Source organism: Lepisosteus platostomus, chromosome 5 (genome assembly GCF_059453375.1).
Source record: "Lepisosteus platostomus isolate fLepPlt1 chromosome 5, fLepPlt1.hap1, whole genome shotgun sequence".
Taxonomy (NCBI): domain Eukaryota; kingdom Metazoa; phylum Chordata; class Actinopteri; order Semionotiformes; family Lepisosteidae; genus Lepisosteus; species Lepisosteus platostomus.
This window is the reverse complement of record NC_142615.1, coordinates 69,314,683-69,338,305: the sequence shown is the minus strand read 5'-3', so window position 1 is coordinate 69,338,305 and position 23,623 is coordinate 69,314,683. Positions and strand designations below refer to the sequence as shown.

Here is a 23,623-nt window from a genome sequence, read left to right as displayed (position 1 = left end):
TTTGGTCTTTGCACGTAAATCTTACTGTACCCGAAACTGGAGCAGAACTGCAGGTCAACATCTGTGGAGTTGCAGAGGAAGACGTACTGGACTTGAATTTGAGCAACTCTGAATTTTTCTTCTTTAACAAGTGGATAGCATGAAGAAATCAATCCCTTCAGCTGAATTGTCCTGCCTCTTAAAAACAGTTTCGCCTTGAAACCAAGCATTAATTTTGACAACAAATCTTAGGTTTGGGCAACGAGCAGAAATGCATTTATTTGGTCTTTGCACGTAAACCTTACTGTAACCGAAACTGGAGCAGAACTGCAGGTCCGCGTCTGTGGCGATGCACTAATGTACTACCGGTACGTTGTAGCTGCTTGACCCTTTTGTTCCTCTTCGTCTTCTTATTCTAAGCCCTTCCCTCTCTGACAGCTACCACGCGGGGCGCCTGACCTGGGCGACCATGGAGCTGTGAAAAAATAGAGCCGAAACCTACTGTGCTCTTGGTGTCGCGCGTCGAACGGCAGCGGTTTCCTGCTTTTTTCCAGGCCTCTTCTGCAGTCGGTGGCCCTTGTGGTCCCCTGAGCCAAGAGCTCAGGGATTTGCTCCCTGTATGTGCTGGAAGCCCCACCTCCACCGAGAGATGGCCGGTGTCCTTTTGGACTTTGCACTCATGTGGAATTAAAACTTAAATGTCGCCCTGTTCATCAGTAGTCTGCAGTCCTCTCTGTTAAACTGTCAAGGTGCTGTCAAAAAATTCCATTATTGCACTAGAGACATAATAAAATAAAAAAAAGCTAACAGCAATCATCTAACAAAAGAGGTTGTTGATGGAGATGCCAGTAAACCCTGGTGTGTCCAGTCCTGGTCCTGGAGGGGTCAGTCAGTGTGTGTGTCTGCAGCAGGGCTGTCCAGTCCTGGTCCTGGAGGGGTCAGTCAGTGTGTCTGCCTGCAGCAGGGCTGTCCAGTCCTGGTCCTGGAGGGGTCAGTCAGTGTGTCCAGTCCTGGTCCTGGAGGGGTCAGTCTGCCCCCTCTCAAACTGGTGGAGCAAAAGTTTCTAGCACCTTCTGTGCTCCCCTGTCCCCTCCGACACCCCGCCAGCTCCCAGATCATTCCCCTGCCTCCAGCAGCCACCTTCCGGACCGGGCTGGGCGGACGACCGCAGAACCGGCGCTCGGGGGGAGCCGGGCCGCGTCACGACTGCGGGCGCCACGATCACAGCCAGTTTCACATCGATCGCCGTTCCGGGGCGACCTGTTTGTTCTGTAGTGTGAACAGTGACTCGCACGCGCGCGACATGAGATCATTAAAACAGACAGACGTGAGAACCTCCGCGCACACACGCCGAGCGAGCAGCAGAGTCATTTCTCCTCCCCGCCGTTAGTGACGCAGGTCCACTTGTCCACGAGCCGCTGAGGTCCGATCACGCGGCCCTCGCGTCTCTCCTGCACACCGGGGCGCAGAGACGAGGAGCCTGCAGGACAGGAGAGAGCAGAGAGACGAGGAGCCTGCAGGACAGGAGAGAGCAGAGAGACGAGGAGCCTGCAGGACAGGAGACAGGAGAGAGACGGGTGAGCCTGCAGGACAGGAGACAGGAGAGAGAAGAGACGGGTGAGCCTGCAGGACAGGAGACAGGAGAGAGACGGGTGAGCCTGCAGGACAGGAGACAGGAGAGAGAAAAGACGGGTCAGCTTACAGGACAGGAGAGAGGAGAGAGACAGGTCAGTCTGTACGACAGGTACACCTGGGGACAGGAGAGAGCAGAGAGACAGGTCAGTCTGTACAACAGGTACACCTGGAGAGAGACAGGTCAGCCTGCAGGGCATGAGAGAGAGACAGGTTCATGAGAGACAAAATTCAGACACTGATGGACACATTCCTAAACACTCCATATCAAACCAACAAACTAGGGATGAACTTGGCCACACAAAAACTAAATCACCTATTCCACAAACTAGCATCAAAATCTAAGCTAAAAACAACTAAAAAAAACAACCAAAAAACAAAAGCAAAAGAAAAGTGGTTTGATACGGAGTGCAAAAACATCAGAAATGCACTACGAAAAGTCTCAAATGAAAAACACAGACAACCACACAACACAGATCTGCAACTCAGGTACTGTGACATGGTAAAACTTTACAAACACACGCTGAAAAAGAAAAGAAACACATACATAAACAAACAACTTGCATAAATTGAGGAGTCACTAAATCAGAACTGTTTCTGTGAGAAGTGGAACAACTTAAACAAATCAAAACCAGAAGAATTGGCCATCCAAAATGGAACAATCTGGCAAACATACTTTGAAAATCTCCCGAATACAAATCAATCAGACCAAAACCACTTTTGAAAAACTCAAATTTTGGAATTGGCTATCAAAGACAACCAAAACCCCTTAGACTCCCCAATCACTGAGCAGGAGCTACTGGACAAACTCCAGGCCCTCAGACCACGCAAAGCCTGTGGCCATGATGGAGTCATAAATGAGATGCTGAGACACAGCAGCCCAAGGTTGCAACAAGCCCTGCTCAAACTCCTCAATCTCATCATGACAGCTGGATGTTTCCCCGAGGCCTGGAACCAAGGACTGATCACGCCCATCTATAAGAGTGGAGATAAACTCGATCCCAACAACTACCGGGGCATCTGTGTGAACAGTAACCTGGGGAAGGTATTCTGCAGTATCCTAAATACACGAATACTGGCCTTCCTTACCGAACACAATGTCCTGAGTAAAAATCAGATTGGCTTCTTGCCAGATCACCGCACATCTGATCACATTTACACCCTACACACACTGATAGACAAACACGTCCACCAAAAACACAAAGGAAAATTTTTGCCTGCTTTGTCGATTTCAAAAAAGCATTTGACTCGATTTGGCATGAGAGATTGTTTTATAAACTACTCCAAAGTGGCATAGGGGGCAAAGTGTAGGACATAATTAAATCAATGTATTCAGAGAGCAAATGTGCATTGCAAATTGGAAACAAAAGGACTAAATTCTTCACCCAAGGCCGCGGGGTGAGACAGGGCTGCAGCCTGAGCCCAACACTATTCAATATCTATATCAATGAATTAGCAGGAATGTTGGAGCAGTCTGCAGCTCCTGGTCACACACTACACGACACAGAAATCAAGTTCCTGCTCTACGCAGATGACCTGGTCCTGCTGTCGCCCACAGAACAGGGGCTGCAGCAGAACCTGGCACTGCTGGAGCAGTACTGTCAGACCTGGGCACTGCCAGTCAATCTGGACAAGACCAGAGTTATGGTTTTCCAGAAGAAAGCCAGACCTCAGGGAAACAGGTACAAATTCACACTGAACAACAACACATTGGAGCACACATCCAGCTACACATATCTCGGTCTCACCATCAGCTCTTCCGGGAGTTTTGACTTGGCAGTGAAGGCACTGAGGGAGAAGGCACTCAGGGCTTTCTACGCAATAAGAAGGAGGCTCTTCAACATCAACCCACCAACAAGAATCTGGCTCCAAATATTTGAAAGTGTAATCCAACCCATTGCCCTATACGGCAGTGAAGTGTGGGGTCCCCTCACAGACCAGGATTACACCCAATGGGACAAACACCCCACAGAAACTCTGCACATGGAGATCTGTAGAAACATCCTCCGTGTGCAAAGAAAAACTCCTAACAACGGGTGCAGGGCCGAATTAGGCCAGTACCCACTATTGATAAACATACAGAAAAGAATATTAAAGTATTGGCTACACCTAAAAAACAGCGACCAAACTTCCTACCACCACAAAGCCCTGCTGAGCCAAGAGCTGAGCCCAAAACAGAGCCCCCTGAGCCAGCTGGTCCTGAGGCTCACCGACCTGAGCCACACCGACACTAACCGGCCTCAGGACAGCACTGCTAGAGCACCACAACCCAGACTCAACCACATCACAGCACAGATCAAACAGCAATATCTCACACACTGGGACACACACACAAACACAACATAATCTGGAATGCTACGGAACCCTAAACAGACAACAATTCTAGTGGAGCATATCCTGTCTTTGACAGAACTGACCTTGTTGGTTTCCCTAAAAACACTACAAGTCCTATTCCTTGTGTTTATCACCGTTGGAAATTACTCTCCAGTCATCTGATTTGTACACCATGTGTGCAGTTCTTGTGTGAAGGAGATTGTTACTAGTATGAGTAGTATTATTAGTAGTGTTATTACTATTAGTAGTAGTATTAGTATTATTACTGGTATTATCATTGTTATCAGTAGTATTAGTAGAGTATTAGTATTGTTAGTGTTATTATTAGTAGTATTAGTATTATCAGTAGTAGTATTAGTAGTATTATTAGCGCTGTCAGCAGCAGTAGTAGTAGTAGTAGCAGTCGTATTATTAGTATTATTAGTGTTATCAGTAGTATTAGTAGTGTTAGTAGTAGTACTATTGTTGTCAGTTGTAGTATTAGTAGTGTTAGTAGTTGTACTATTGTTATCAGTAGTAGTATTAGTGTTAGTAGTAGTACTATTGTTAGCAGTGCATGATGCCCAAGAATAATTCCCAGATGTTCATTCTGTAAGTTGCATTCATAATGGCCAGCAGCCCCACTGGAGCCCAGCAGTGTGAGCCTGGCCAGTACCTGGAGGGGAGACTGCTGGGAAAACACTGAGGCTGCTGCTGGGAGAGGTGTGAGTGGGGCCAGCAGGGGGCGCTCTCACCCTGCAGGCTGTGTGGGTCCTGATGCCCCAGTATAGTGACGGGGACACTGGACTGTAAACAGGCGTCGTCCTGCAGATGAGATGTCAAACCGAGGTCCTGACTCTCTGTGGTCATTAACAATCCCAGGGTGTCTCTCGAGAAGAGTAGGGGTGTTACCCCAGCGTCCTGGCCAAATTTCCCATTGGCCCTTACCAGTCATGGCCTCCTAATAATCCCCATCTATGAATTGGCTTCATCATTCTGCTCTCCTCCCCACTGAGAGCTGGTGTGTGGGGAGAGGACTGGGGCGTCATCCAGGTGGGGCTGCACACTGGTGGCGGTAGTGGGATCCCCAGGACCTGTAAAGAGCTGCACACTGGTGGTGGTAGTGGGATCCCCATGACCTGTAAAGAGCTCTGAGTGGAGTGTCAAGGAAAGAGATATAGAAGTGTATTATTATTATTAATATCATGCAGCCCGAACTCCAAGCGTGACTCCCTGACCCTGACCTCTCTCTCTCTTCCCCCCCAGATCTACGCCTCCGAGGAGCCTGGGTGTGAACTGGCACTGCCCGCCGCCAGCTGCCCCCCCGAGGGGCAGGGGCAGGGGGGGCAGGAGGAAGGGCAGGGGCTGCTGTTGCCCCACCCACCCACACTGCCATCGCCCCTCCTGGCGGGGGAGGAAGAGGGGGCGGTGGCCGAGGCGACGAAGACCGGGGAGGTGCTGCTCCTGGTCGGCGTCTCTCAGTACCTTAGCAGCAGCTCCGACCTGTGACCTGTGACCTGTAACCCCCCCCGCCCCCCTTCTGGGTGGAGTCCGACCGTGACGGGAGAGGCCCTCGAGTCCGGCCCGATACCGATACCCATACCGGCCAGCCGGACCCGAACCCGAGCTCGGACCCGGACCGCTGCCGCCCGGAGAGGGGAGTCCGGGACTCGTGGGCGGAGACGCCCGTGGCGCCTTATCGCTCTATTTGTTTATTTATTGATTTCCTGCGTGGCTTATTTATTTATCTATCTTATTGACGGAGAGATTCGTGCATCTTATTGATGGAGAGTATTTCAGTGAGAGTGGAGGTGGTGCTACTCTTCCTTCACCGTGAGGAACTGGAACGGTTCTCCTTGATTTGTCGTTGTATAATCGATCGGTCGATGACAGTGAGCGAAATGATCGTGGGGTGGGTGGGGAACGGCGCGTGTTTCACTCCCTGAACAGATGAATAAAAACGGAGAAGCAGCGGTGTGGTTTGTGTTTGTTCTGGGGGAGGGATTGACGCTGCAGGAGGTCAATCAGCGCTCAGGCATCTGCGGTTAAGAGGGGGTCTTTACGCAGAGAGGGGTGGGAGGAGGGAACAACCTGATACCCTGGCTTCTCTCCAGACAGAGCTGGGGGAGGGGCGAACAAGCCGATGAGCTGCTCAGGTCCGTTATCTACTGTCTGACTCCTGTCTGCTCTCATGCTCTCTCTGGTCTGCTGTTTCCCCGATCTGTCTCTCTCCTGAAGCAGTTCAGCTCTGGCCTCTGACTTCTGGTGCCTTGTCTCCCCCTGGCGGGGACAGCGCCTCATTAACTTCATTGATCCAGACGGGTGTGGACCCCAGTGTCCCGACTGCTGGTCAGGGGTGTTGCTTAGTCGGGGTTCGGTCTGTACTCCCCAAATTCCCTCTCCTCAGTTGATTGTAGGTGGGATGAAGTGGGGTCCCTGACTGTAAAGTGCTTTGGAGATCCTTTTAGATCAACTTTCCAGAACCCCAAACAAGAGAGTTTGCTTATGAAAAATAATTTTTAAAGTTTTTTTAAATTCCTAAGTGATGAGATATACCAGAAACGTTCATATCAGGCGGCGCCCAAGACTTCATTCTGCCCTGGTGAGTTAATCATTAACTGAACCCACTAAATATTTTATCAAGGGCCACTGAGAGGACATAGTCCTGCCCTTCAGATCAGCAGGAAGAGAAGGAGAGAGAGAGATGGCAGCATGTAGGAGCTCAGCGCTCAGCCCTGGTGAGTTTTCTCTTGTTCTGCCTGTCAGAGTGTCATAAAGGGAGTCACTGAGGGTCTCTTCTCTGTCACAGAGCACAGCAGCAGCTGGAGAAGTGTCTTCCTGTCTGCTGAGAGTGTGTTCTGTCTGTCAGACACACAGGGTCTGAACTTGGAGATAGAGACAGGAGCTGATGTACTTTCACTTTCTCTTGTCAGAGATCAGGGATCAGTACTGTCAACTCAAGCTGTTTGGAATGTACTAAATATTTTAGTAAGGTGTTTATTTAATGTAGAATGATTGATGTTAAACCTGACTGTTTGCTGATGGTATTGGATTCACACTGTTAGTATTCATGATGCTCAGACACGCTCAGATTTGATCGTTTCCTGTTTGTTGCTCAGAGGTTGTGTTTGTTGTACAGCTGATAATACCAGAGAGGAATCAGTACAGATGAACAACAGAGGAATTTATTTGGCCCATAATTAGTAGTGATTCCAGGTTCTCCTGTCCTGACTGGGCAGCTTGTTCCCCTCTCCCACCCCTCTCTGTGTACAGTAGAGCCTCCTGTCCTGACTGGAGGAGCTCACCCAGCTATGTCTGGAGAGAAGCCAGGGTATCAGCCTGTTCCCCTCTCCCACCTCTCTCTGTGTACAGTAGAGCCTCCCACTCCTGATTTTAAGTCTTAGTGTTGCTTTGAGTTTCAGTGTTAATTCTGAGGAACTCTGAGGTGTCAATATCTAACTGGTCTTTAATGATGACTGACTGTCACTGAGGATGTTGAATATTTTGTATATATTTATGGTTCACTATCTTCACCCTGTCAGTGTGGGACACTCCCTTCAGACTAAAGAGACTCAGTTCCTCCAGCTTGTCAGTTTCACTGTTTTTAAACTAACATCATGCTAGTTCTCTTCAGTGTGGATCACAGTAGATAGTTTCTAAGCGGTTTGAAACTATACAACACACAGATTTCACAGCCAGGTGGCTGAGTCCCAAACATGTCTTTATGAAATGTGACATTTTAGACTCGCTAGTGAAGAATCAGGACAGACTGAATGATTTTACAGTTTTTTTACATGTATTTTTAAAATAAGGTGGTATAAAGGTTCATTCTGAACACAGGAGTCCCATATGTGTCTGAACTGCCATTGGATACTCAGTGTTAGGGGGACTCTACAGGGCCCTCCAGAAGTATTGGTGCCCTTGGTAAAGATGAGCAAGGAAGGAGTTGGGAAAAATGTCGATTTATCAGATGAGAGAAATCTAAACTTTCAGTGAGGTTAAATTATTCTAAGAAAAAAAATTGTGATGAAAAATAAACATGTACTATTGAGAGAACAGTTAAATATATATATATATATTACATAAATTCCAAGAATACAGAATAAGAATGTTGTAAGAATACAGTCTGATTACCTAACATTAACAGAACATTTTTGTATACCACAGAGAATACACAGAAAATCAATCTCAATAATCTGTGATTTTCCTCTGTCACAGGGCAGGGACAATAGAAAAGATATAGAAAAGTTTTTATCGTGAATTTTAAATGGGATGAAGAGTGAAGATAGATGTGATGAGAACTTTATCATGTAAATAATCTGTGATCTTTCTCTCTGACAGGGAGGAGACGGGCTGATTCCCATGAGGCACCACAGCGTCTCTCAGAGATCAGGATCGTGCTGCTGGGCCAGAGATTGTCTGAGAAGAGCTCAGCAGGAAACACCATCCTGGGCAGAGAGGAGTTTGTCACTGAGGGAGTAACTGAGGAGTGTGTGAAGAGAGAGGGAGAAGTAGCTGGGAGGCAGATCACTGTGGTTGACACTCCAGGGTACTCCTCTTTTCCACGTATAATAAGGACTGATCCACAGCATGTCAGAGAGGAGGTTGTGCGCAGTGTGTCTCTGTGTCCCCCAGGACCCCACGCTCTCCTCCTGGTGATTGATCTGGACTCAGCCACAGACTGGAGATCAGTGAAGATATATCTGGAGCTTCTCAGTGAGAGAGTCTGGAGACACACAATAGTGCTGTTCACCTGGGGGGACACACTGAGAGACATAACCATTGAGCAGCACATTGAGAGAGAAGGGAAGAAGCTCCAGTATCTGGTGGAGAAGTGTGGGAACAGGTATCATGTTCTCAACAACAAGAACAGGGGCGACCGCACTCAGGTCACAGAGCTGCTGGAGAAGATAGAGGACATGGTGGCAGGAAACTATGGGCTGTACTTCACCACTGACATCAAAGAAATAAACACTGAACGAGAGATAGAGGAGCCGAGACAGAGGGAGGAGGAGAGACAGAGAGAGACAGGAGCTGAGACAGAGGTTGGAGGAGGAGAGACAGAGAGAGACAGAGGAGCTGAGACAGAGGGAGGAGGAGAGACAGAGAGAGACAGAGGAGCTGAGACAGAGGGAGGAGGAGAGACAGAGGAGCTGATACAGAGAGACAGAGGAGCTGAGACAGAGGGAGGAGGAGAAACAGAGAGAGACAGAGGAGCTGAGACAGAGGGAGGAGGAGAGACAGAGAGAGACAGAGGAGCTGAGACAGAGGGAGGAGGAGAGACAGAGGAGCTGATACAGAGAGACAGAGGAGCTGAGACAGAGGGAGGAGGAGAAACAGAGAGAGACAGAGGAGCTGAGACAGAGGGAGGAGGAGAGACAGAAAGAGAGAGAGGAGCTGAGACAGAGGGAGGAGGAGAGACAGAGAGAGACAGAGGAGCTGAGACAGAAGTATGAAAGAAGGGAGAGAGAGAGAGAAGAGGAGCCCAGACTGCCTGTCAAGAGGAGGAACAGTAAAGGTCTTAAACCTCCCAACAGTGAGTGTGACTGATGCTGTATTACTGATTCACTGATCTTACTGGTCATCAGACTGAGAGATTCAACCATCTTGTGTCCTGTTAGGAATTAAAATCATACTGTGCTCCGCTCTGTACTGCGTTACTAACACAGTGGCACACAGACCTGTGTCTGTTTAAATCCTCTGTGCTGTACTTGAACTGTTTTCTCTCAGGGAGATTAGATTTAGTCCATCACACAGCAGCTCAGAGACAGGAGCTGATTTACTTTCACTTTCTCTTGTCAGCGATCAGAGATCTATCAAACTGTTTGGAATTTAATAAACATTTAATAAACATGTTCCTGGTTTTACTGTTTTTATATAAAAATGTTTATGTAAAAAATCACTGACGAGGTATTAGGTTCTTTTTCACCAATAGTATTTTCATGCGTGTTAATGACAGCAGCAGACTTGATCAGACATGGTTTTTACCTGTGTGTTTCTCAGAGGCAGTTTTCACTGTTCTGTCTATAACAGCACGGAGCTGTTTTCCACACAATAACAACAGAAGACAGGACACAGAAAAGAGTATTTAGTAGTTAAAATGATCAGAAGATCAAATCTGGCTGTTTCTTCAAGGAAGCCAGAGTATCTCATCTCTGTACTCAAGCTGCACCTCCAGTTGTGCCCAGAAAATCATCTCCGACCCCTCTCCCCCACCTCATAATCTCTTTCAGCTTCATGCTTCTGGAACAAGTTTCAGATCCTCCCAATCAAGGACGGTCTGATTCAACCTCAGACTCCTCCCCTCTGCCATGCGACCTCTGAATTCACCTTGAACTCTGACTTCCTTGTATAATTTATTGTTTAACATGGAAAGTTGTTTACATATGTGCTGTATGTGACAATGTTTGTCTTCTGTTCTATGTAAATTTGTACTGTATATGTTATATGTGTGACTCATCTGTGTTGTTTGCTGTACTATTAGCAAATTCCACCAACTATTGGCAATAAAGAATAATCTAATCAACTTCAAAAACGTTTTCACTTTCACAGTCTTGTCACAGGTCAGTACTATCGAGGTCACGTCATGCTGTTCTAAAAGAACTTTACAAAAATCATTCAATTGGTGCAAAACCTAACAGATTATAGCCATATTTCATTGTTTTAAATTAATTGATTACTAATGGCAAGAGTGATTAATACATCAACAGATTCTATATAGCTGCACATGTCCAACAATAAAATCGACTCTTGATTTTCAGCAGATCTCATTTGAAGTAATAATTTAAAAAAAAAAATATTTTATATAGCACCTTTAAAGGTGTCTTCTCAAAGCGATTTACAGAATGACAACAACAATGTCCTTACAGTGTGTGAGAGCAGGGGTGTGACCCCAGTGACCCCAGTGACCCGACTGCTGGTCAGGGGTGCTGCTTAGTCAGGGTTCGGTCTGTACTCCCCAAATTCCCTCAGTTGTTTGCAGGTGGGATGAAGTGGGGTCCCTGACTGTAAAGTGCTTTGGAGATCCTTTTAGATCAACTTTCCAGAACCCCAAACAAGAGAGTTTGCTTATGAAAAACAATTTTAAAAGTATTTTTATATATATTTTTAAATTCCTAAGTGATGAGATATACCAGAAACGTTCATATCAGGCGGCGTCCAAGACTTCATTCTGCCCTGGTGAGTTAATCATTAACTGAACCCAGGGCCACTGAGAGGACAAAGTCCTGCCCTTGAGAGAGAGACAAGACCAGAGTTATGGTTTTCCAGAAGAAAGCCAGACCTCAGGGAAACAGGTACAAATTCACACTGAACAACAACACATTGGAGCACACATCCAGCTACACATATCTCGGTCTCACCATCAGCTCTTCCGGGAGTTTTGACTTGGCAGTGAAGGCACTGAGGGAGAAGGCACTCAGGGCTTTCTACGCAATAAGAAGGAGGCTCTTCAACATCAGCCCACCAACAAGAATCTGGCTCCAAATATTTGAAAGTGTAATCCAACCCATTGCCCTATATGGCAGTGAAGTGTGGGGTCCCCTCACAGACCAGGATTACACCCAATGGGACAAACACCCCACAGAAACTCTGCACATGGAGATCTGTAGAATCATCCTCCGTGTGCAGAGAAAAACTCCTAACAACGGGTGCAGGGCCGAATAAGGCCAGTACCCACTATTGATAAACATACAGAAAAGAATATTAAAGTATTGGCTACACCTAAAAAACAGCGACCAAAATTCCTACCACCACAAAGCCCTGCTGAGCCAAGAGCTGAGCCCAAAACAGAGCCCCCTGAGCCAGCTGGGCCTGAGGCTCACCGACCTGAGCCACACCAATCTTAACCAGCCTCAGGACAGCACTGCTAGAGCACCACAACCCAGACTCAACCACATCACAGCACAGATCAAACAGCAATATCTCACACACTGGGACACACACACACAAACACAATATAAACTGGAATGCTACAGAACCCTAAACAGACAATACACACTAGCTGAATATTTGACCAAAATAAAAAATAACAAACAGAAACAGACCCTGACGAAGTACAGGCTCAGTGACCACAACCTGGCCATAGAAACTGGGCGACACAGGCAGACCTGGCTGCCCAGAGAGGACAGGCTGTGCTCCCACTGCCAGCGGGGAGAAATAGAGACAGAGGTGCACTTCCTACTGCACTGTGACAGATACTCTGGGATTAGAGAAACATTTCCCGAAATTCAGAAATCTAATCCCAGAGTTCCCACACTTGCCAGAGTCACAACGGGTCCCCATCCTACTGGGAGAGGGAGGAGGGAACTCAGTTGATCTGGCAGCCCAGTATGTGATCTCCTGTCACAGCCTGAGGAACAGTGAGTCTGTCTCCCAATAATGCTCCAGTCGCTACAGTATATGTCAATATTTTATCATATCTCTTTGTTGTAAATGTCTGTGACATGTCTGTAGGTTTTATTTTACTTCTAGTTTTTGTTTTGTTCCATGTTAATTTTATTATTATTATTTGCTTTGGCAACACTGATTGTACCCATCGGTCATGCTAATAAAGCCTCTTGAACAGGAGAGAGACAGGTACAGGTACTCCTGGCCAGGTGTGGCTGTTACCTGCTTGCCCTGGTCTCTGAAGAACTCTCCAGCGTTCTCGATCACCAGCTCATCTGTCATGGAGGCGTAGGGCTGCTCCTTACACAGCCTCAGCATCTCCCAGAGGGTCACCCCAAACGCCCACACATCGCTGGCCGTGGTGAACTTCCCCTGGGGACACAGACACATGGGGTCACCCCCAACACCCCCACACAGTCGCCGGCGTACAGGTTGCGGCTCATGCCGAAGTCGGCGATCTTGATGGCGCCGCCCTCCCCCACCAGGCAGTTCCGGGTCGCCAGGTCCCGGTGCACAAAGTTCAGGGAGGCCAGGAACTTCATCCCGGAGGAGATCTGGCAGGCCATGGAGATCAGAGAGGTGTAGCTGGAGAGAGAGACACATCTCATATTAACACTGAGAGAGAGAGAGAGGGGTTCATACAGACACACTGACTGGACACTCCAGTACATGAACACTTCACTGAGAGAGAGAGGGGTTCATACAGACACACTGACTGGACACTCCAGTACATTAACACTGCACTGAGAGAGAGAGGGGTTCATACAGACACACACACTGACTGGACACTCCAGTACATGAACACTGCACTGAGAGAGAGGGGTTCATACACACACACTGACTGGACACTCCAATACGTTAACACTGCACTGAGAGAGAGGGATTCATACTTCACACTTACTGGACACTCCAGTACATGAACACTGCACTGAGAGAGAGAGGGGTTCATACAGACACACTGACTGGACACTCCAGTACATGAACACTGCACTGAGAGAGAGAGGGGTTCATACAGACACACTGACTGGACACTTGTAGTGGAAATCTAATGAGTTAATTGATTCTTAAAAATGTAGAGAGCTTTACAAAAAAATATATTGGTGCTTTTAGATAATATTTCAAGGATATAACTGCTATGCTACAGTACGTGCAGAATTTTAGAAAACAGTTCGTCAACAAAGTACACTGTTTAGGTTAGTTTAGAAGACAATGTACCAAAATAATATATGCTGTCTGGGTCATTAGAATTAGCTGAAAGTAACTGATAAGCTTTGAATAACAAATCTAGTTTTCTTCTCTCGCTCTATGATGTAATCTGTTTTCTCTTAGAGAAAGGGGAAGTTTTAGAAGGGACCAAGTGCTGAACTTTTTTACAGTGCAACGTCTTATAAAAACCCTGTACTGCTTGTAACAAATTGAGTCTCTGATGCACTTTGCGAAGTGGCAGCAGGGCTCCCAATATTGCAATATTGAAATAAAGACCTTACTCAGGTGAGAACTCTCTCTTGTGGCTTCCTTGATAGTTAAATTTCCATGACACACTCCAGTACATGAACACTGCACTGAGAGAGAGAGAGAGAGGGGTTCACACAGACACACTGACTGGACACTCCAGTACATGAACACTGCACTGAGAGAGAGGGGTTCATACAGACACACTGACTGGACACTCCAGTACATGAACACTGCACTGAGAGAGAAGGGTTCATACAGACACACTGACTGGACACTCCAGTACATGAACACTGCACTGAGAGAGAGGGGTTCATACAGACACACTGACTGGACAGACCTGACGGTGGACTCCCCATGGCTGGCGGTGGCGATCTGATCTCGCACACATGTAGACTCGCACTCTCGCACATATGTAGACTCACACACAGACTCAGTCACACGCACACTCTCGCACACGTAGACACGCACACGTAGACTCGCACAGACTCGTAGTCACACTCAGACTCACTCCCGGGCACGTAGACTCGCGCGCGCACACAGACTCGCAGTCACACTCGGACACTCGCGCACATGTAGACTCGCAGTCACACACGCACACTCTCGCACACGTAGACACGCACACTCTCGCACACGTAGACTCGCACAGACTCGTAGTCACACTCAGACTCACTCCCGGGCACGTAGACTCGCGCGCGCACACAGACTCGCAGTCACACTCGGACACTCGCACACATGTTGACTCGCAGACACTCGGACACTCGCACTCAGACTCGCAGTCACACTCGGACACTCGCACACATGTAGACTCGCACTCAGACTCGCAGTCACACTCGGACACTCGCGCACATGTAGACTCGCAGACACTCGGACACTCGCACTCAGACTCGCAGTCACACTCGGACACTCGCACACATGGACACTCGCACTCAGACTCGCAGTCACACTCGGACACTCGCACACATGTAGACTCGCAGACACTCAGACACTCGCACACATGTAGACTCGCAGACACTCAGAGACAGACTCAGGCGCACACGTACACTCGCACAAGTAGACTTGCACACAGACTCGCAGTCACGTAGACTCGGGCACAGACTCGCAGTCACACTCAGACACTCGCACACGTACACTCGCAGTCACACTCAGACACTCTCGCACACGTACACTCGCACATGCACACTCGCAGTCACACTCAGACACTCTCGCACACGCACACTCGCAGTCACACTCAGACACTCTCGCACACGTACACTCGCAGACACTCAGACACTCGATCACGCACACTCGGGCACAGACTCGCAGTCACACTCAGACACTCTCGCACACGTACACTCGCACGCAGACTCGCAGTCACACTCAGACACTCGAACACGTACACTCGCAGTCACACTCAGACACTCTCGCACACATACACTCACAGTCACACTCAGACACTCGCACACGTACACTCGGGCACAGACTCGCAGTCACACTCAGACACTCTTGCACACTTACACTCAGGCACAGACTCGCAGTCACACTCAAGACACTCGCACACGTACACTCGGGCACAGACTCGCAGTCACACTCAGACACTCTCGCACACGTACACTCGCAGTCACACTCAGACACTCGCACACGTACATTCGCACGCAGACTCGCAGTCACACTCAGACACTCGGGCACACGCAGACTCGTAGTCACACTCGGACACTCGCACACGTACACTCGCCCGCAGAGTCGCAGTCACACCCAGACACTCTCGCACACGTACACTCGCACGCAGACTCGCAGTCACACCAGACACTCTCGCACACGTACACTCGCACGCAGACTCGCAGTCACACTCAGACACTCTCGCACACGTACACTCACAGTCACACTCAGACACTCTCGCACACGTACACTCGCAGTCACACTCAGACACTCTCGCACACGTACACTCGCAGTCACACTCAGACACTCTCGCACACGTACACTCGGGCACAGACTCGCAGTCACACTCAGACACTCTCGCACACGTACACTCAGGCACAGACTCGCAGTCACACTCAAGACACTCGCACACGTACACTCGGGCACAGACTCGCAGTCACACTCAGACACTCTCGCACACGTACACTCGCAGTCACACTCAGACACTCTCGCACACGTACACTCGCAGTCACACTCAGACACTCTCGCACACGCACACTCGCAGTCACACTCAGACACTCTCGCACACGTACACTCGCCCGCAGACTCGCAGTCGCACTCAGAAACTCTCGCACACGTACACTCGCACGCAGACTCGCAGTCACACTCAGACACTCTCGCACACGTACACTCGCCCGCAGACTCGCAGTCACACTCAGACACTCTCGCACACGTACACTCGCACGCAGACTCGCAGTCACACTCAGACACTCTCGCACACGTACACTCGCAGTCACACTCAGACACTCTCGCACACGTACACTCGCCCGCAGACTCGCAGTCACACTCAGACACTCTCGCACACGCACACTCGCAGTCACACTCAGACACTCTCGCACACGTACACTCGCAGTCACACTCAGACACTCTCGCACACGTACACTCGCACGCAGACTCGCAGTCACACTCAGACACTCTCGCACACGTACACTCGCAGTCACACTCAGACACTCTCGCACACGTACACTCGCACGCAGACTCGCAGTCACACTCAGACACTCTCGCACACGTACACTCGCAGTCACACTCGCACGCAGACTCAGTCACACTCAGACACTCGCACACGCACACTCACACGCAGACTCGCAGTCACACTCAGACACTCTCGCATACGTACACTCGGGCACAGACTCACAGTCACACTCAGACACTCTCGCACATGTACACTCGGGCACAGACTCGCAGTCACACTCAGACACTCGGGCACACACAGACTCGGTCACACTCAGACACTCGCACACGTACACTCGCACGCAGACTCACAGTCACACTCAGACACTCATGCACACGTACAGATGCAGCCATTCAAAATGGGTGAGGTATTTCGCGGCATACCCCGGTGGGCGTGTCGCGGTATCACGCAGTTCACGTGTGTCACGTGGCTAACTATCCGGCGTCGCCTTGTAAAACCGCCAGGGGGAGCTTAACCTCTCATGTACAGCATTTGAGCCTTTAATTTTGAACTGTGTATTACAGCATGTTAATCATCAGTCATTAAAATGTTGGTATATTTTATGAAAGCAAGATTGCTCAGTTGGACAAAAGTACACAACCTACCTTTATCAGAAATATTTATGCATCAAAGCCTTTACTGAAGATATTACTAATAGTATTAATAATGGATGACTTTGGACAAGCTGTATACTCAAAGTATAATTTCTTTAGCACATTTGTACAAGCACTTGGAATCTGTCCAAGCCATACTTTGTCAGGCATTTTGTTTTACTTCAACGGGCATAAAAACTTCCTTGCTTTTAACAGGGCGTTTCATAATTTCTAACTATGAAAATGATTTAAAATGCGACACCTATCATTCAACTAGAGCTTAAAATATCACAAGGATCCTCAAGAGCACAGCAAAGAGTGTATTGAAAGACACTTGTATTTATCAACGCTTTCTTTTCCGTATACCAGATTTTATGGAACCACTTCAGAGGGGTGTTAGCCAGTCAGATTCCAGGAATCGGCACTTTAAAGGAAAAATACACACCGGTATTCCATTTCTCCCTAACGATTTTAAGCATCGAAGTATTTAACTAGCATGTGAAATAGCGTGTGAAAAAGTGGTAGTTTTAAGCTTTTCTGCTAATATAATATGGAATTGCGTATCTAAAGAATTCGTGTGCTGCGACAGGGCTGTGTAGGGCTGTTTCGCCTGCCTGTTCATGCGAGCTGTCTTGTAGCCTACTGGTCTAGGTGCGTGACTGCCAACTGGCAGGTTGTGTGTTCGAATCCAGCTGGTGCTGGACTTTTCATTTTTATTTATTTATTTTTTAATCGCGTAACATAAACATATTACCGTATGCAAACTGTACTGTATACAGTATGTATATGTATATTTAATGTCTTAACTGTGCCCGTTTAAGTATTGAATATTCATATCTAATTTTACCACTGAAGGGAAATCTTAGTAGCTGAGCATAAAAAGAATAGGAGCATACTGCAACGCGTGTGAAGGCCATAAACGATATTAATTTTGGAACATAAACATACAGTATATGGCTGGTCTCGGTACTTTAAAGAAAACATACACGAAACATGGTTTCATTATGACCAGAATCGGTCTTGAGATATTTTTAACTTGATTTACAGTATTTGAGAGGTATGTCTTAACACCGATACTACAGTGCTTAAGTACTGCTCACGTATATGTTTCTAGGTTTATATTATGCATTTCATACGGTCAAATTACTTTTGAGCAACTAATAAGAAGCGCGAAACGGTATGCGTTTTAGTTTCGTTTTGTGCTGGGACCCCTGGATTGATTAGAGATATCAAGTACATACAAGTCATTTTTTAAATGTTGTAGTTCGTCTTGAAAAAATGTTACGAGTACATCATCTATCAACAATTACACAGGTTCTGTTTCCATATTGCGGATTTTGGTTACGTAATATTATTTTCTAGATTTCACGTTGTGAATATATGATTTGGGCAAACAGAGCCGCAAAGAAGTACATTATTGGTTGTTGTTTTTTTTTTTGCAGTTTTATCTAGAACAAGCGATGCTTAAACCTTTGTCTGATTCTTGTGAAACTATCCACACGACAGTTACAGTACCTAGGAGTTGACTTCAGTGATGTCACTGATGGGATGTTTCTAAAAATCCATCCTCTGTAAAACGTCTTCTCTAGTTGTCCTGCATATGTATTCGCTAATGAAGCTGTGTGTTCTGAGCCTGGATCTCTACATTTCTGTATGAACCAGCTTAGAGGGCTAAAGACAGCTTGTGTTTAAATTGAGTGTAAGGTAATTTATGCTTCTAAAGTCATGGTCAGCATTTATTATTGTACTGTGCTGTAAACTTGTTCTGTGCCAAGTCACATTATTTTATAGCGTTTTTATAGCGTTATCAAATCCGGTGGCGCTGTGTGTTAGTTTCCTGACTCCCATGTCACATGGTCTGTGATAGAAACCTATAAAACCGGTTTAATTCGTCACAGCCAGCACTCCGGTTGTAAAGTAGAAGCAGGCGAGATTTCCAGCGAAAAACACCTCCCCCTTCTTCAGGTGTGAGGGTCTTCTGCTCAGAATGAAACGCTAAAATGTAATGTAGGCTCTGAATGGGTTCAATTATGATTTGGGCTTGATTAAGGTCGCTGCCTTTCATCTAAAACCCTACTTGAATCCTTCTAAACTAAAAACCAGTGTTAGTGAGTTCTAAATAAAGAGGTATCCAGGTAACAGTGAAACGGGCGGACAGTTTGGGGAGATCGCCCGTTTTCCATGTAAATAGTTCCCTGGTTCCGCACCCCTTGGTGTTTCTCTCGCTCTCTCTCGGGTCACCTGATCATTAGCTCGAAAGATTTGAGTGCTTTGTGTATATTCTAATGGTAGTGGGGGCAGGGTGTGTGGGAACAGGTTTGGTTGAAATTGCATTGGAGATCTATGTTCTTCACACCTGAAACATTTTCTCTGAAAGCATTTTCTTCGCAGTTTAACCGATCTTGTTACAGCATGTTACAGTTTACTATTATTAACCATATTAATTTTAAGTGCTTAATGTAAAATCTTGTAAAAATATATTTTCATTGTTCAAATATACATTAAGTCTGACTATCATATAATAAGTTAAATACAAAACTAAAGAAAAAATAGGGTTAAATATAATTCAAAATATTTTGCTAACAATGTTAACTGTTTATGAATAATAAAATGTATTAACTAAGAAGTAGGATGGCACAGTTGTTAGTATGTTTTTTGTTTTGTTTCTTTTTCATAAATACAACAGTAGTACCTGATGTCTCAGTGGCTTTCAAAATTAAATTATGCATGCAAACCTGTGAACTAGAAAGATAACTAAGATATCCATCCATTTTTAATGGTGGCAAAGTGGTTAGCATTGCTATCTTGCAGCACTGGGGTCCTAGGTTCAATTCCTGCCATCCTGTGTGTGTGGGGATTACATGTTCTCTCTGGGTTACATGGTTTTTCTCCATATGTGTGATATGACTCCCTCTCGCACTCCAAAACATACTGGTAAGTTAATTGGTTTATGGGAAAACTGGCCCTGGTGTGTGTGTGTTTGTGTCTGTCTGTCCTGTGATGGACTGGCGCTATGTCCAGGGTGTATTCTGCCTTGTGTCCGTCGCTTACTGGGACTACTACTCCAAATCCTCTGTACTGGATAAAGAGATTAGAAATGGATGGAAGTAAAGGCACTGTGTGGATGGAACTATACACAGTGTTAGAAACCCACTATGAAATGGCAGCATCTCACTGAGAATAAAACATTTTATAGTGCTGGCTTAAGGAAACAGCCTTTCCACCTCTCTTGCACATCAGTATCCATACCTAGTTATTTAAACAAATTGCCTCTAATTACAAACATCTTAATATGCTGGCTCTGTGGATCCGCATCAGCTATGTTTGCCCATTCCTTCAATTCATGTGCATCCAACACACAGTTCAATGCCAGCAACTACACATAATCTAAAATACAATCCTTATTTCAGTATCTATGTAAACATATAGTCTGTTAACTTCATCTTCTTCATCAAAAGTATGCCTAACCCCATTAGGAAGTGTTCTTGTTATAAGTGTATTCCTCAGCTTTCCCCAAATTATCTTCCTCTTGCCAACATCTCTAGTCTTTTATCCTGCAATAACTCAGCCAACACTTAAATCTCCAAAAGCTGCTTGTGTTAATTTCTTTAAATCACAAATATCATGTGTAAATACTGGCCATGTAATACTCTGCATTGTGGAATAATAGTTTATTTTAAAGGGAACTAGAGAAACTAAGAACTAGAGAAATCAAGAAAGGCTTTTTTTCTAGAATTAATAAATGCACATCCTGTTCACTGGGGAAATTAAATCCACACTGAGCAATCTTCAATATGTTCAGAATATGACAGCAAGAATCCTATCAGGGATGCATTACACCTGTTTTCAAGTCCTTGCACTGGTTACCTATCAGATTTCGAGTCAACTTCAAAATCCTTATCCTCCTTATATACTGTCCTACAACTGTTATTATTGATCACCGAATTATTGTACTTGACATGACTTCATTCAGCCTTTCCTGAACGTCTATGACAGGCAGAGAGAGTGCTGTTTCTGGTGCGATCTTTTGCAGCTGACATTTCACTGTTTTAAACGAACAAGAAATTAGATTGCTCATACAGTAAATCACTTATTCTATATAAACACAGCGTAATTGCCCTCCGAAAATCCTCTTTTTCTTGTTCGTTTTAGAGACCTTGATCGAAACTGATTTTAGATGTCAGAAAGGATTTATTTTCTCTGTATTTCCTACATTGCTTTGTCGAGATTTTAACTTTATATCTAACTTTATATCTAGGCTCAGATTTCAACTATAAATCGTACAGTAATTAATAGCAGTAAATACTGATGTTTTGCGCCCTCCTACCACAAAAATATATGTTTAAAAAAATGTCATGTTCCCATAAAAAAGTCATGCCTTGGAGTATAGACCCCCAAAGGAATGCCATAGACTCAAACTGCAAAATAAACACATACAGAAAGAAAGTATTTGTATTGTAATTGCAAATCCTGGTACTGTATGAGTGATTGGTATGACTTTCCTCATTACAAATCTCTTATTAGAATTTAAATTTCTCTGTAACTCCAGGTCAGAACAGAGAAAATGTAACTGCCTTAAGGAGTTTACGATTATGAAAAATAGAAGGATAAGCATGATACGTATGTCTTCTGTCATTTTCTAAGTCATGTTACTGAGCACCAAATCTTATTGAGAATATGAATCCATTTAAGGTTTATACCATTAAAGTAACGGTTTATTCCATGCTGAAAATGTTTGTACCAGACTTTTTTGAGGCCTGTTTAAGTGTGTCTGAAGTCTGATGTTGTAAATTTTATTGTTAAAAAGATCCATGAAAATGTCACTACTAAAGTTAGCTGGTACTGTTGGTATTGTAAGTGGCAAGTAGAGCTCATATTTTAGATTTTGTGTAGTTGCTAGCGTTGAACTGTGTGTTGGATGCACATGAATTGAAGGAATGGGCAAACATAGCTGATGCGGATCCACAGAGCCAGCATATTAAGATGTTTATAATTAGAGGCAATTTGTTTAAATAACTAGGTATGGATACTGATGTGCAAGAGAGGTGGAAAGGCTGTTTCCTTAAGCCAGCACTATAAAATGTTTTATTCTCAGTGAGATGCTGCCATTTCATAGTGGGTTTCTAACACTGTGTATAGTTCCATGCACACAGTGCCTTTACATCCATCCATTTCTAATCTCTTTATCCAGTACAGAGGATTTGGAGTAGTAGTCCCAGTAAGCGACGGACACAAGGCAGAATACACCCTGGACATAGCGCCAGTCCATCACAGGACAGACAGACACAAACACACACACACCAGGGCCAGTTTAAATCTAACCTCAGAACCTTTCTTTTCAGAAGACTTAGTGTCTGTATCTGCTTCATTTTCTAATTTTGGTAGCACCTCTAACTGCTTGTCTTTCTTATATGCATTTTGTAATCTGTGGTCCTTTTATCTGTTTTTACATCTACTGTATTGCTTTGAGATGCCACCTTTAATGGTGATATATCAAATAAAGTTTTTTTATTATTGTTATAGGGAAACATGATCAGATTTTCCCTGGTTCAGAAAAAAAGATCTAAAGTATACCAGTTTGTCACTCTTCTCATTCCCTTTGCTAAATGACTTTTCATACTAATCTGATCAATCTAACTGCCAGTTTTCTGTGCTTTCTCTATCCTGCTAGATTTGCAATTATTCTGAAAATTTTCATCTTGAAATAACTCATTTCTAAATACCTTTTTCACTGTTAACATCTTGCAGCAACTCTGCGACAAAATATACACTCTGACAGTTCATCCTGCTACCAACATTAAATAAAACAAATCTTAAGATTTCTATATTTATGTCTTTATTTAGTGGTTTCATTAGTGACAAAGGCTAAACTTTCTTGGAAAAATGTATTTTAAGTGTTGCGGAAAAAACTGACTTGCTTTAACAAAATATGTTTACAAATCCTTTCACCTGGCATTTTCGTAGTTAGAAATTATGGAACGCTCTGTTAAAAGCAAGGGAGTTTTTATGTCCGTTGCAGTTCTTTTGCAACATGAATATAATTATATCGTTATTAATTTCTTGAGATACGCGATTCCATATTATATTCCCTTTTAATCAAATTCTAAAAGTATGCTTGTTGACTCCGGTATCGCGTTAGTTAAAGACTTCGATGCTTAAAATGTTTAGGGAGAAATGGAATACTGGTGTGTATTTTTTTCTTTAAAGTACCGAGACCAGCTATATACTGTATGTTTATGTTCCAAAATTAAACGTGTCTGTACCGCTCACTTTGAATGGCTGCATCTGTACACAACCCTCAGACACACAGCCTGTAGACACAATGAGCAGACACACACAGCCCGCAGACACACAAGAGCACACACAGTAGGAACAACGTAGTCTCACATACAACCTGAAGGCGCTCAAGAATACACAACCCTCAGACACACACAGCCCACAGACACAACCTTCAGACACACACAGCCCACAGACACAATGAGCAGACACACACAGCCCACAGACAGGAGAGAGAAACAGACAGGAGATCGAGGAGCTGAGAGAGAGCTGAAGACACTGAGACAGGAGCAGGAGAGAGAGAGGAGGAGCTCAGGCTGTGTTATCGGAGTGACAGAGAGACACAGAGACACTGCCGCAG

The 23,623-nt window shown here is 45.5% G+C and overlaps 2 protein-coding genes across 2 annotated transcripts in view; one reads left to right on the top strand and one right to left on the bottom strand.

Moving 5' to 3' along the window:
• Nucleotides 1–23,623, bottom strand: part of LOC148671959 (uncharacterized) — a 96,987-nt gene that overhangs the window by 35,300 nt on the left and 38,064 nt on the right. The window lies entirely within an intron of this gene.
• Nucleotides 6,614–9,777, top strand: LOC148671961 (GTPase IMAP family member 9-like). Its single transcript, XM_088632798.1, has 2 exons — nucleotides 6,614–6,666; nucleotides 8,270–9,777. The coding sequence occupies exons 1-2, from the start codon at nucleotides 6,629–6,631 to the stop codon at nucleotides 9,378–9,380; spliced, it is 1,149 nt and encodes a 382-aa protein (XP_088488924.1). The 5' UTR covers nucleotides 6,614–6,628; the 3' UTR covers nucleotides 9,381–9,777.

What these genes read in the sequence shown, in the direction of transcription:
- LOC148671961 (XM_088632798.1), top strand. Translation starts at nt 6,629, where the DNA reads ATGGCAGCATGTAGGAGCTCAGCGCTCAGCCCTGGTGA. An exon ending in TCAGCGCTCAGCCCTGGTGA is followed by an intron (nt 6,667 to 8,269) that starts GTTTTCTCTTGT and finishes TCTGACAGGGAG; the next exon opens with GAGACGGGCTGATTCCCATG.